The sequence below is a fragment of the Pristis pectinata genome, chromosome 39, assembly GCF_009764475.1.
Source record: "Pristis pectinata isolate sPriPec2 chromosome 39, sPriPec2.1.pri, whole genome shotgun sequence".
In the NCBI taxonomy this organism is placed as follows: Eukaryota; Metazoa; Chordata; class Chondrichthyes; order Rhinopristiformes; family Pristidae; genus Pristis; species Pristis pectinata.
In genome coordinates this window covers 2,027,236-2,041,563 of record NC_067442.1, presented here as the reverse complement: position 1 = coordinate 2,041,563, position 14,328 = coordinate 2,027,236, and the positions used below count along the sequence as shown (strand labels likewise).

General features: G+C 54.2%; 1 protein-coding gene across 6 annotated transcripts in view; it reads left to right on the top strand.

The window, feature by feature from the left end:
- The first annotated feature begins 202 nt into the window (after positions 1 to 202).
- The window catches only part of LOC127587246 (myeloid cell surface antigen CD33-like), a 30,565-nt gene continuing 16,439 nt past the window's right edge, over positions 203 to 14,328 (top strand). For 2 of the 6 annotated variants that reach the window (XM_052045523.1, XM_052045518.1), the window contains exons 1-2: positions 10,271 to 10,375; positions 12,618 to 12,699. In XM_052045523.1, the coding sequence (XP_051901483.1) occupies positions 12,660 to 12,699 (40 nt within the window). In that variant the 5' untranslated portion in view covers positions 10,271 to 10,375; positions 12,618 to 12,659. Of the gene's footprint in view, positions 417 to 2,053; positions 2,173 to 7,264; positions 7,590 to 10,270; positions 10,376 to 10,490; positions 10,522 to 12,617; positions 12,700 to 14,328 lie in introns of those variants that run through there. The other 4 variants (XM_052045520.1, XM_052045521.1, XM_052045519.1 and 1 more) reach the window with 4 other exon arrangements.

The following is a 14,328-nucleotide window of genomic DNA, read 5'->3' as shown; positions in this document are numbered from 1 at the left end:
CAGAGAGAGGTTGAAAGAGTTAATTAGAACTGGAAACAAGAGACCTGGTGAGCCAGAAGTGGGACTGTGTGAAGTGGGGTCATGCTGACATTTCCACATCTGGTCCGTGTCAGTCTGGGGGCTGGGCTGAGGCAGCTTTTGAGCTGCTGCAGTTTTCCAGCCCCGGGAACGTCCCACTGTCCCTGAACACAGAGCAAAACACATCAGGATGTTCTGACGTGCACCAGCGTTCTGGGAAACCGTGTACCAGGGACAGTCCGGTGACTTGTACAAGCACAGGCTGCGATAACTGCAGACTGGATTATGGAAGCCGGCGGGAATTTCAAAGGATTGAAAGAAAGGAGGACGTACCCGGGAAGTGACGGACGTACCTCCAGCCCATTGGCCGTAAAGTCAAAGCGAGGTGTGGAAGGCAGGTAAGAAATGTGAAGGGGGTGCCTCACCAGGTGACAGACTGCAATAACTCCGGGGACCAGCAGGGTCAAGACAGCCCACATCCCCAACTTGGTGAAAAGACCCACCGCATCGATCCCTGACCACGCTCAGCTGAATGGGTAACATCTGGACACAGGCGGTCGGTTTCGGAAGTTGTGAAAGTAAAGAACTGTGTAACTAACTAAAAATGTTCAGTAACTAAAGGGTTAACCAGCTTTGTTTGAATTACATAGTGACAAAGAAGGCACGCCAGTGGCTCTACTTCATTAGGAGTTTGAGGAGATTCAGTACGTCACCGAGGACTCCTCCAAATTTCTCCAGAAGTACAGCGGAGAGCATCCTGACTGGTTGCATCACCGCCTGGTACGGAGGCTCCAACGTGCAGGATCGCAAGAGGCTGCAGAGGGTTGTAGACTCAGCCAGCTCCATCACGGGCACAACCCTCCCTGCCACCGAGGACATCTTCACGAGGCGGTGCCTCAAGAAGGCGGCTTCCGTGACTGAGGACCCTCACCACCCGGGACATGCCCTCTTCTCGTTACTACCATCAGGGAGGAGGTACAGGAGCCTGAAGGGTGGAGCGGTTAGCGTAACGCTTTACAGCGCCAGCGACCCGGGTTCAATTTCAGGCACTGCCCATAAGGAGTTTGTATGTTCTCCCCGCGTGTCTGTGTGGGTTTCCTCCAGGTGCTCCCACCTTCCAAAGACGTACGGGTTAGGAAGTTGTGGATGTGCTACGTTGGCACCGGGAGCGTGGTGACACTTGCGGGCTGCCCCCAGAACACTCCACGCAAAGAGACGCATTTCACTGTGTGTTTCGATGTACATGTGACTAATAAAGATATCTTATCAACGATTCAGGAAAAGCTTCTTCCCCTCCGCCACCAGATTCCTGAACGGTCCATGAACCCATGAACGCCACCCCGTTATTCCTCTTTGGCACTATTTTTTGGTAACGTAGTAATTTTTACATCTTATGCTGTACTGCTGCCGCAACACAACAAATTTCACGTCATACATAAGCGATAATAAACCTGATTCTGAATGCTTGAGTTGTTTGAGCTAACTGTGATTAACAAAGAGACGTAGTCATTAGACAAAATCATTGGCGTGATTTATTGCGTGCTGTACTTAAATGGCAATGTTTAGTGAGAGGAGATTTTAAGTCATCCGGAGCTGAACCGCTTGTGTAAATTATTTTGTACTAAAGGCTGGGTTAGTTGTACCACAGCTACACACCCCAGGGGTTGCATTACAGCCACTGGAATTGTGTAGTTTAGATACGTTGTGGTTCGGTGGTCATGTTACAGTCACAAGCATCAGATAATGGCAGAAGACAAGGGACTGTGGTCGACCATCCTGTGGAACTGTTTCAATAAAAAGTGTCACAAACGAGTAGAAGCACTGGTTAAGGAAGACCAGCCAAGGACAGGATCCCCAGAGAAGCTGGAGAGGGAAAACAAGCCAAAGAAAAAAATTACAGCCAATCCTTCGAGGCTACATGTGCGTGACGGGAATTAGAAGCTAAAACGGAAGAGGGCAGAAAAGTTTGAGAGGAAAAAAATCAGAATGAGAGTTCAAAGTATAAATCCTGCTGGGAGAAGCAGGAGGAGGGGAAATGGATGTGAGTCAGTTTCAGGCTGAATCTCAAAAAAAATAATCGGGTATTAGAGTGCAAAAAAACGGAAAAAGAGGAGCAAAAGTGTGCTAACTCATGGCCAGCAGTTCTCCATGAAGGTAATCAGGTCAAGAGACAGAGAGGGCTTGATCATTCCAAATGTCATCGGGAAATTGAAGTCCTAAAATGGCAGCTCAGCGTTCAGAGGGCGTTTCTGTTTGCCCGTACACAAAGGCAGGGCGCGGTGAGGACGGGGAAAGTGCAGACTGTGCTTTGCCAGATTGTTTCATCTGTGGGATGAGGATTATGGATGCCTGAAGCTATCGATGAATCCCGGGAGACGACCAGGACACTTCCCACCTCCCAATAGTTCCCTGAAAGCGGCGTCGCAGGCGGTGAACAAGGCGCTCGGCACACTGGCCTTCATTGGTCAGGGCACTTGAGTACAGGAGTTGGGACGTGATGTTGCAGTTGTACAAGTCGTTGGTGAGACCGCATTGGGAGCACTCTGTTCAGTTCTGGTCACCCTGTTAGAGGAAGGACGTGGTTGAACGGGAAAGAGCACAAAGATATATGTGGGCATTGCCAGGGCTCGAGGACCCGAGTTACAGGGAGAGGTTGGCCAGGTTAGGTCATCATTCTCTTGGAACAAAGGAGGATGAGGGGCGACTTTCATAGATGAAAACCATGACGATGCTGGAGGAACTCAGCAGGCCAGGCAACATCCGTGGAGAAAAGCAGGCGGTCAACATTTCGGGTCAGGACCCTTCTCCAGGACTGAAGATAGGAAAAGGGGAAGCCCAATGTATAGGAGGGAAAAGCAGAGCAGTGATAGGTGGACAACAGAGGGGAGGCGGGGTGGGCACAGGGTGGTGATAGGTAGATGCAGGTAAGAGATAGTGATGGGCAGGTGCGGGGGAGGAGGGGAGAGCAGATCCACCGGGGGACGGGTCACAAGTAAGGAGAGAAAATGGGTAGAATAAAGAGAGCTCGGCTGGGAAAGGGAAGGGAAGATGAGGCATGGTTGGAGGGGGTGGGGTTTAGAGCAAGGTGACCGTTCCGCAGAACACCCGCGCTCCGTCCGTACCCGCGACCTGCATCTCCCCGTCGCCGGTGACTTCAACTCCCCCTCCCACACTATCACTGATACGTCAGGTTTAAGGTGAGAGGGGAAAGGTCTAAAAGGGACGTGAGGGGTAACTTTTTCACACAGAGGGGGTAAGTATATGGAACGGGCTGCCAGAGGAAGTGCGTGAGGCAGGTACAATAGTGTCATTTAAGAAGCACTTGGACAGGTACATGGAGGGACGGGGCTTGGAGGGATATGGGCCGAACGCAGGAAATTGGGACTAGCTGGGTGGGCACCGTGGTCAGCAGGGACTGATTGGGCCAAAGGGCCTGTATCCGCGCTGTGTCGCTCTGTGACTCTCTGACCAAGAAGGAGCAGCGCATTACGAGACCCCACTTTCAGTCACACAGCTGGTGGAGAGAGCAAAGGAAAGCTCTGTCGCTGAGTCACACCAAAATCCACCTGAGTTATTTGATGCTCACCCCAAGCTGAGCGTGCTGCGAGGGTTGAATGGCAGGGGGGATGTAAAACTGATGATTACTTGCTTTCATTCAGCTGCGTTTTAAGAGCATGAATTTTTTTTATTTTTCCGAAGTGTTGAGTTTGTGTGTTTCCCTTGATGGGAAGGAGAGCAGGGGGGGGGGAGAGGGAGAGAGGGGATTCATGTTGGGAATTGGGAGTGGGTATTTTGGGGAGTAATCTGAAAAGCTGCAGTTGGTAACAGTAATGCTTTGTTTCAGAAGGTTAGAAGATGTTTGATGTCTCCATCCATGGGATGTTTTTGACGTACTGATGTTGAGCTTTGGAGTTCCTATTGGAAAACTTGTATTGGTATTGGCTTATTATTATCACTTGTACCGAGGTACAGTGAAAAACTTGTCTTACATACCGATCGTACAGGTCAATTCATTACACAGTGCAGTTACGTTGGGTTAGTACAGGGTGCACTGATGTAGTACAGGTAAAAACAATAACAGTACAGAGTAAAGTGTCACAGCTACAGAGAAAGTGCAGTGCAATAAGGTGCAAGGTCACAACAAGGTAAATCGTGAGGTCAGAGTCCATTTCATCGTATAGGGGAACCGTTCAGTAGTCTTATCACAGTGGGATAGAAGCTGTCCTTGAGCCTGGTGGTACGTGCCCTCAGGCTCCTGTATCTTCTACCCGATGGAAGAGGCGAGAAGAGAGAATGTCCTGGGTGGGTGGGGTCTTTGATTATGCTGGCTGCTTCACCAAGAGTCCAAGGAGGGGCGGCTGGTGTCCGTGTTTTGACGTATTGATGTACAGTCCTGTGTTCCCTCAGTCTCAGAAGTAACAGACACTTCATCTCACCTCTCCCTCTGATTTAGTTTTAGTTTTGAACTGTGCATAAGAGGAGACGTAAGACTTTTTGTTTCCTTTTCAGTGGGATCACAATGTTCACTTACATCGATCTCTGGTTCCTGGTTTCACCACTCAGCTCACTATTCTCACAGAACCGGTCTTCACCTCAATGACTTTACACTTTGTGTTCTGCCTCAACAGATGTAGTTTTATAGCTGGGAGTTATTAACTTTTCCATTCTTGTTAAGGGTGACTTTATTTCTATTATACTTCTTAATGAAACTAATTACTGTTGTGTAATGGTACAGGTACTCACACACATCCCCCCTGAATTAATCAGTAGACGGTATTTTCCCTGGTGACCAAAGTTTGACGCCACAAATTAATCCCAGTGCTCGAGAACATTTTGTCTATTCTCCTTCCTGATTAGTAACCCTTTGACATTCTTTGGAGGATCTAGTTACTAACTTACTTTTACGAGAACCGTCTTCTCTGTTTCAACTTCATGGGGGGAGGGGGGGGTCCTCTTTGCCTCCATGGTTACAGTTTATAGGGCTGGTCTCTGCACTTAGATTCAGTAGTCAAAGTGGAGTTTACTGTGAGACACACGTCCATGTGTGCACGGGTGCAATGAAAAACTTGCAGAGCATCACAGACACATAGCATCAGATGCAAAACATTCAGAAGAAAAACGTCAATTAATCATAAATTCTACGCAATGTTTTACAAGAAAGAATTAGAACAAAACAAAAGCAAGGTCCACTTTAGTGCCAAGTGGTCAGGGGGTTGCTAACCTGCGGTGATTAGGGTTGTGCCGGTCGGTTCAAGAACCAAATGGTTGAAGGGAAGTCCTGAACCTGGTGGTTTGGGGACTTCAAGCTTCTGTACCTGCTGCCCGATGGGAGCTGCGAGAAGATGGCATGGCCCGGATGGTGGGGGGATCTTTGATGACAGATGTTGCCTTCTTGAGGCAGCGCCTCCTGTAGATACTCCCGATGGTGGGGAGGGATGTGCCCGTGATGTATTGGGCTGAGTCCACTGCTCTCTGCAGCTTCTTACATTCCTGCGCATTCAAATTGCCGTCCCAGACTGTGATGCAACTGGTCAGGAGACTTCCAACAGCACACCTGTAGAAGTTTGTTAGCGTGTCTGGTGATAAGCCGAACCTCCTTAAGATAAGCTAAGATTTCTTTATTAGTCACACATACATCGAAACACACAGTGAAATGCATCTTTTGCATAGCGTTCTGGGGGCAGCCTGCAAGTGTCGCCACGCTTCCGGCGCCAACATAACATGCCCACAACTTCCTAACCTGTATGTCCTTGGAATGTGGGAGGAAACCGGAGCACCCGGAGGAAACCCACGCAGACACACGGGGGGAGAACGTACAAACTCCTCACAGACAGCGGCCGGAATTGAACCCGGGTTGCTGGCGCCGTAATAGCGTTCGCTAACCGCTACACTACCGTGCCTGCCAAGAAAGTAAAGTTGCTGGCACGCCTTCCTCGTGACAGTATCTGTGTAGACACAAGAGATTCTGCAGATACGGGAATCTGGAGCAACACACACAATGTGCTGGAGGAACTCAGCGGGTCAGGCAGCATCTACAGAGGGAAAGGAACAGTCAACGTTTCGGTCTATGGAGAGAAGTACTGGTTATTTCCCTCCATAGATGCTGCCTGACCTGCTGAATTCCTCCAGCACTTTGTGTCGATCGCATCTATGTTAGACAGCAAGTTATGAATCCTTCCTTCTCATCTTTCGGTGATAAAATCCACCTCAATAATACTAACAGTGACGCCAACATTAATATAGCAGAACATGTTCGCAATGCCAGGGCAATGGCCTCTGCCTGCTTGTTCTGCCGAGGAATGTACACTGGGTTGACATGTATGGGTCCCGGATGCTGGAGTTTACAATGGACCGGACAAGGTTTGGTTCCCACGTGGATAACCAATACTATTTGTTCTTTCTCTCACCCAGCGTCCAGCAGACGTTCCCCTTGTGACAACTCTGCAAGGTTACCCAAGGCTGGTTATTGTGCTGGCGCATCCACTGCCGCCAGCGGTCAGGTCTTGCTTGTTCCTTCCCACCCACCTTACGCCAATAGTAGGTTATAATGTCTCCCTGGTTGATAAGCACCTGGTGTAATCCGTGGGGACGGGACGCTCTCCCTGTCACTGAACAACGTCCCATGGGTTTGTCCCTCTCCACTGACTAATGTCCCAACCGCCCCACAGCTCTGCCCTTTGTGGTTTCTGCTCCGAGTGGCACAGGTAACTGCACTATGGAAGTTCGCAATTTAAACTTTAGCGATCGAGTAGCTCACAAAGCAAGGGCGAACATTGCCTTAGGACATCTGTTTCTGCCCTCTCCCTACCCTTCCCTCGCCTGTAATGTTACCCGTCCACTCCCCAATTCCCAACCTGTGTTGGCCTCATTGATTTAGTCGATGTTGGTAAACACAAGGCTGTCTTCTGAAATGGCACTTTCCTTCTGCAATGAGAGAGAGACAGACAGACAGACAGACAGAGACAGAGAGTGACAGAGAGAGAAAGGGAGAGACAGAGAGAGACAGAGAGAGACAGAGAGACAGAGAGCCAGACAGAAAGAGAGATAGAGAGAGACAGAGAGAGAGCCAGAGAGAGACACACAGAGAGAGATTGAAAGGATTAAGAGACACAGAGACAGAGAGAGATTGAAAGGGTTAAGAGAGAGACACGGAGACAGAGAGAGGTTGAAAGAGTTAATTAGAACTGGAAACAAGAGACCTGGTGAGCCAGAAGTGGGGCTGTGTGAAGTGGGGTCATGCTGACATTTCCACATCTGGTCCGTGTCAGTCTGGGGGCTGGGCTGAGGCAGCTTTTGAGCTGCTGCAGTTTTCCGGCCCCAGGAATGTCCCACTGTCCCTGAACACAGAGCAAAACACATCAGGATGTTCTGACGTGCACCAGCGTTCTGGGAAACCGTGTACCAGGGACAGTCCGGTGACTTGTACAAGCACAGGCTGCGATAACTGCGGACTGGATTATGGAAGCCGGCGGGAATTTCAAAGGATTGAAAGAAAGGAGGACGTACCCGGGAAGTGACGGACGTACCTCCAGCCCATTGGCCGTAAAGTCAAAGCGAGGTGTGGAAGGCAGGTAAGAAATGTGAAGGGGGTGCCTCACCAGGCGACGGACTGCAATAACTCCGGAGACCAGCAGGGTCAGGAGAGCCCACGTCCCCGACTCGGTGAAAAAACCCACCGCATCGATCCCTGACCACGCTCAGCTGAATGGGTAGACCACACTTGGAGTACTGTGTCCAGTTCTGGTCGCCTCATTATAGGAAGGATGTGGAGGCGTTGGAAAGGGCGCAGAGGAGATTTACCAGGATGCTGCCTGGTTTAGAGAGGATGCATTATGAGGAGAGACTAAGGGAGCTGGGGCTTTACTCTTTGGAGAGGAGGAGGATGAGAGGAGACATGATAGAGGTGTACAAAATATTAGGAGGAATAGATAGAGTGGACAGCCAGCGCCTCTTTCCCAGGGCACCAATGCTCAATACAAGAGGGCATGGCTTTAAAGTAATGGGTGGGAAGTTCAAGGGAGATATCAGAGGGAGGTTTTTCACCCAGAGAGTGGTTGGGGCATGGAATGCGCTGCCTGGGGTGGTGGTGGAGGCAGGTACATTGGTCAAATTCAAGAGATTACTAGATAAGCATATGGAGGAATTTAAAATGGAGGGATATGTGGGAGGAAGGGGTTAGATAGTCTTAGGTGAGGTTTAAAGGTCGGCACAACATTGTGGGCCGAAGGGCCTGTATTGTGCTGTACTGTTCTATGGTTCTATGGACACAGGTGGTCAGTTTTGGAAGTTGTGAAAATATTGTGAAACGGAAGGAGTTAAGTAACTAAACGGTTAATGAGCTTTGTTTGGACCAGAGAGTGAATGAGTTATTTGAACTGGTAATTTTCACGTCTTGCTCTGTACTGTTGCTGCAAAATAACATGTTTCACAATGTGTGTCAGTGGGAAGAAACCTCGTTCTGGTTCTGATGAATGAAGTGCAGTAACGGGGCAAAGACTGTGGTTTTACTGAGCGCTGCATTTAGTCGGCAACACTCCCGCATTCCCATTAACTGCCCCCAGATTCTATCCCCCACACACTCACTTCGGGGGTAAGCCGCTGACCCGCTCGTACTTGGGAGGTGGGAGGAAACTGGAGCACCCGGGGGAACCCTCGGGGTCACGGGGAGAATGTGTAAACTTATCTCCTGCAGCGCTGCACGGCGCTCCCTCCTCACCGCCCCTCCCGCAGCACGGTGCTCCCTCCTCACTGCCCCTCGCGCAGCGCAGCACTCCCTCCTCACCGCCCCTCCCGCAGCGCGGCGCTCCCTCCTCACCGCCCCTCCCGCAGCGCGGCGCTCCCTCCTCACCGCCCCTCCCGCAGCGCGGTGCTCCCTCCTCACCGCCCCTCCCGCAGCGCGGTGCTCCCTCCTCACCGCCCCTCCCGCAGCACGGTGCTCCCTCCTCACCGCCCCACCCGCAGCGCGGCGCTCCCTCCTCACCGCCCCTCCCGCGGCGCAGCACTCCCTCCTCACCGCCCCTCCTGCAGTACGGTGCTCCCTCCTCACCGCCCCTCCCGCAGCATGGTGCTCCCTCCTCACCGCCCCTCCCGCAGCACGGTGCTCCCTCCTCACCGCCCCTCCCGCAGCGCAGCGCTCCCTCCTCACCGCCCCTCCCGCAGCACGGTGCTCCCTCCTCACCGCCCCTTCCGCAGCACGGTGCTCCCTCCTCACTGCCCCTCCCGCAGCGCGGCGCTCCCTCCTCACCGCCCCTTCCGCAGCACGGTGCACCCTCCTCACCGCCCCTCCCGCAGCGCAGTGCTCCCTCCTCACCGCCCCTCCCGCAGCTCAGCACTCCCTCCTCACCGCCCCTCCCGCAGCGCAGCGCTCCCTCCTCACCGCCCCTTCCGCAGCACTCCCTCCTCACCGCCCCTTCCGCAGCACGGTGCTCCCTCCTCACCGCCCCTCCCGCAGCGCAGCACTCCCTCCTCACCGCCCCTCCCGCAGCGCAGCACTCCCTCCTCACCGCCCCTTCCGCAGCATGGTGCTCCCTCCTCACTGCCCCTCCCGCAGTGCAGCACTCCCTCCTCACCGCCCCTTCCGCAGCACAGTGCTCCCTCCTCACCACCCCTCCCGCAGCGCAGCACTCCCTCCTCACCGCCCCTCCCGCAGCACGGTGCTCCCTCCTCACCGCCCCTCCCGCAGCGCAGCACTCCCTCCTCACCGCCCCTTCCACAGCGCAGCACTCCCTCCTCACCGCCCCTTCCGCAGCACGGTGCTCCCTCCTCACCGCCCCTCCCGCAGCGCAGCACTCCCTCCTCACCGCCCCTCCCGCAGCGCAGCACTCCCTCCTCACCGCCCCTTCCGCAGCATGGTGCTCCCTCCTCACTGCCCCTCCCGCAGTGCAGCACTCCCTCCTCACCGCCCCTTCCGCAGCACGGTGCTCCCTCCTCACCACCCCTCCCGCAGCGCAGCACTCCCTCCTCACCGCCCCTCCCGCAGCACGGTGCTCCCTCCTCACCGCCCCTCCCGCAGCGCAGCACTCCCTCCTCACCGCCCCTTCCACAGCGCAGCACTCCCTCCTCACCGCCCCTTCCGCAGCACGGTGCTCCCTCCTCACCGCCCCTCCCGCAGCGCAGCACTCCCTCCTCACCGCCCCTTCCGCAGCACGGTGCACTCTCCTCAGTCAGAATGGGATTATAAGGGTTAACGGTTTGCCTGCCAAGGATAAAGTGACGCTCCCTTATTTCATTTCCCTTTCCTGATTCATGCTCTGTTGCCGTGGACATTGCTCACGGGCACTGGCGAGATACGGAGCCCAGTGATCCGTGCACGGGCTGTTGGCTGTGACTGAGCAGGGGGACAGAGGACATGCCCCAGGTAGGCAGCACCCTGGGGGCGGTTCACTGCTCCCACCCACAGGCTGCTGTGTGGGATTCCATTCACTGAGCCACATCAAAGGTTATCGCTTGGTGCTGAACCCTGGGCTCGTGACTCCTAACTACAGGGCAACATTCCCTTAGCAAGTGAGGAGGGAGCGCCGCGCTGTGGGAGGGGCAGTGAGGAGGGAGCGCCGCGCTGTGGGAGGGGCGGTGAGGAGGGAGCGCCGTGCTGTGGGAGGGGCGGTGAGGAGGGAGTGCCACGCTGTGGGAGGGGCGGTGAGGAGGGAGCGCCGTGCTGTGGGAGGGGCGGTGAGGAGGGAGCCCCGCGCTGTGGGAGGGGCGGTGAGGAGGGAGCGCCGCTGGAGGGGCGCTGCCTACAATCCACCAGCCACCCACCATTGACAGCCGTGACTCTTGCCTACTGACCCACACCTCTTTGGGACCTGGGAGCGCCTGGGGTGGGGGGCAGACCCACGCAGACTGCACCCGGGGTCAGGATCCAACCCGTTTCACCGGATCCGCGGGGGTATCGGCTGCATCCCTGTTTCCCTCTCCCAGCGGCACGCCATTCCGACTTGAAAATGCAGCACCGTCCTTTAACGGCCCCTGGGTCTGAACCCCCGGGACACCCTCTCCCCCCTGACAGCACCGTGGGAGCCCCTTCCCCACACGGACTGCGGCGGCTCGAGGGGGCGGTTCATCCCTGCCCCCTCCCCGACACACATTTCGAGGCGGGTGGGGGTGGGGGGGGGGAGCAGGGTGAGGGAGATGCGATCGATGCCGGCCTGGTCAGTTCGACTCACAGGCTGAGATTGAACAAGTAGTGAAGAACTGAGCAAGGCTAGTTCAGCTCATCGAAACCATGATTTCCCCCCCAGAGGGAAAAGTCTCCCCACAGTTTCTCTGTGTTCTGGTTGGTCAGGAACTGGGAAGCACCCTCTGTGGCTTCCCTGTTGATTTTACATTCTACCAGCCAGACGTTCACTGCTCCAGCTCAAGAGGAGATAAATGCAGGGCAAGCTTTGTAAAATAGGCATAAACTGGGTGTATAACCAGTCTTGTTCCCCAGGGTGGGTACTTCAAATGCCAGAGGGCAGAGGTTTGGGATCGGGGGGAGTTTACAGGAAATTTTGTTTACACAGCGGGTGGACTGGAACGGGCTGTCAGGGGAAGTGCTGGAATCAGATAAGGTAGCAGCGTTTAACAGGCATTGACACGGGCGCATGAACAGGCAGGGACTGAAGGGACAGAGACGGCGGTGTAGTGGTTAGCACGACGCTATCATCGGCGCCAGCGACCCGGGTTCGATTCCCGGCCGCTGCCCGTGAGGAGTTTGTACGTTCTCCCCGTGTGTCTGCGTGGGTTTCCTCTGGGTGCTCCGGTTTCCTCCCACGTTCCGAGGACGTACAGGTTAGGAAGTTGTGGGCGTGCTGTGTTGGCGCCGGAAGCGTGGCGACACTTGTGGGCTGCCCCCAGAACACTCTACGTGATGCAAAGAGACATTTTTTTCAAAAAGACCTTTTCTCCTTGGAGCGACGGAGGATGAGGGGGGACCTGATAGAGGTGTATAAGATGATGAGAGGTATTGATAGAGTAGATAGTCAGAGGCTTCTCCCCAGGGCTGAAATGGTGGCCACAAGAGGACACAGGTTTAAGGTGCTGGGGAGTAGGTACAGAGGAGATGTCAGGGGTAAGTTTTTTACTCAGAGATTGGGCTGCCGGCAACGGTGGTGGAGGCGGATACGATAGGGTCTTTGAAGAGAATTTTGGATGGGTACATGGAGCTGAGTAAAATAGAGGGCGATGGGTCTCTAAGGTAGGGACATGTTCGGCACAGATTTGTGGGCCGAAGGGCCTGAATTGCGCTGTAGGTTTTCTATGTTCTATGTTGTGTTGGGAACAGCCAGGAGAAGAATAGCCTTCAGCACCCACTACAATTCTAATACAATGATAATTTCAAGAATATTTTTAATTGCAGTTCCAGCTTCATGAATGTCAGAGACAGTGGGGCCATGCCATTCTGTGAGTGCAGGCAGCCACTGAACACAGGGAGAGGTCCCATAACTGGGCTAGGGGCCGGTCTCCTGCTGGGACACTGTCCCGGGACCACCCTGGGGGGTGGGTGGCCAACCTCAGACAGCTGCGGTCTCAGGGCCGACCCACGCTGTCCAACAGCAGTCAGAATCTCTCCAGAGCTGCCAGGCAGGAGGAGAGGTCTCATCAGCTTTTCTCTCTTCCAGACCCTGGGAGCGGGAAGCTGACGGAATAGCTGGGATCGGACAATGATCGGGAAATTGTGCTTCCTCCTGGCATTTCTCCAAGGTACCGTCAGCAGCAGCTCAGATCTGCCCTCCCCTACACCGCTCCCCCTCTGTGAACCCCTCCCTCCCCTACACCGCTCCCCGTCTCTGTGAACCCCTCCCTCCCCTACACCGCTCCCCATCTCTGTGAACCCCTCCCTCCCCTACACCCCTCCCCGTCTCTGTGACCCCCCTCCCACCCCTACACCCCTCCCCGTCTCTGTGACCCCCTCCCTCCCCCACACCCCTCCCCGTCTCTGTGACCCCCTTCCCTCCCCTACACCCCTCCCGTCTCTGTGACCCCCATCCCTCCCCTACACCCCTCCCCGTCTCTGACCCCCTCCCTCTGGCCCCAACATTCTCCCTTTCACTTCACAGTTCTCAAGACTAAACTTCATCTGCTGCCTCACTGCCCACCCCACTCCCTCTGTTGATATCTCCTTTGCAGGGATCCACTCAGTTCCTCACCGTTCATTGCAGCCCCAACCCCCAGGCTTTGCATTGTCCAGGTCAGTGATACAGATGGGGAGAAGCTGTGGTCCAGGTGCCAATCCCTGGGCATCTTCCTTCCCTTCTCCCCAGTCCCAACATAACCTTTCACTGCCACTCCCTAAACCAGTTTTCAGTCCAGAGTTACTCTTGTCCGGGTTACACTGCAAACCACCGCGAGACGTTGATCAGTGAGACCTGCGCTGGACGAGGAGGTGTGTGAACTGGGTGCCTATTGTTCCCAGACCTCCTGAATCTGTGAGACCATCTGTGAGACTCCTGCCTATCCAGGGGAGGGGTGGGACTGTCCTGTGGCCACAGAGCACCGTGGGGGCCACCCCGTTGCCGGGTTGGGTTCTCACCCTCCCCAGGAGGTTTATTACTGTTACCACCGTTTACCCCCTGCCCCCATATAGGTTCAAGTCATCAGCTGAAACGTGAGCAAAGGCTTTTGCAAAACCACCGTTGACTGAAGGGAAAATGTAGAGAGAATGTAGAGAGAATTTACAAAATCCACAATGGAACCCACACGACACCTCAATCACAGATGATCTCCACTGCTTTGTTCCAAAGTATCTACCACCCCGAAGGCGTTCGATACGTGGCCGCCCACTGTAACAGAAATACCTGTTTCCCTCTACAGGTTAACGACAAGTGGACTTCACTTGTTTGCTCCAAAAATCCACACGTGGATTGTAGTGACAGACACAACTATTGTTCTTCATCCGTCGATACAGAGACCAGCAGTCAGTGTCTCTCTCTCTCCCTCTCTCCCTCTCTCTCCCTCTCTCCCTCACCCTCTCTCTCTCCCTCTCCCTCTCTCTCCCCCCCCCTCTCTCTCTCTCTCTCTCTCTCTCTCTCTCTGCTTGTCTCCTCCGACTCACTGAGCAACACAGCCAGCACGTTGTTATCTTGCTGTCTTGATGGCACCACACACACACACGCTACTACCCTACTGTCCAGGTGCCTTCGAGGGACATTCACCAAATAGCAACCTGACCCGTCACATACTTAATTGTCATTCATCCACATGCTGTAAAACACATAGAGGAATGAAATGCCCTTTCCCCCAGACTCACACAACAGAGGACAGACAATAAACACAGACAGAAAAACTGTGCAAGCACAAAGAGTGCAAAAAGCGGTATATACAGGATACAAA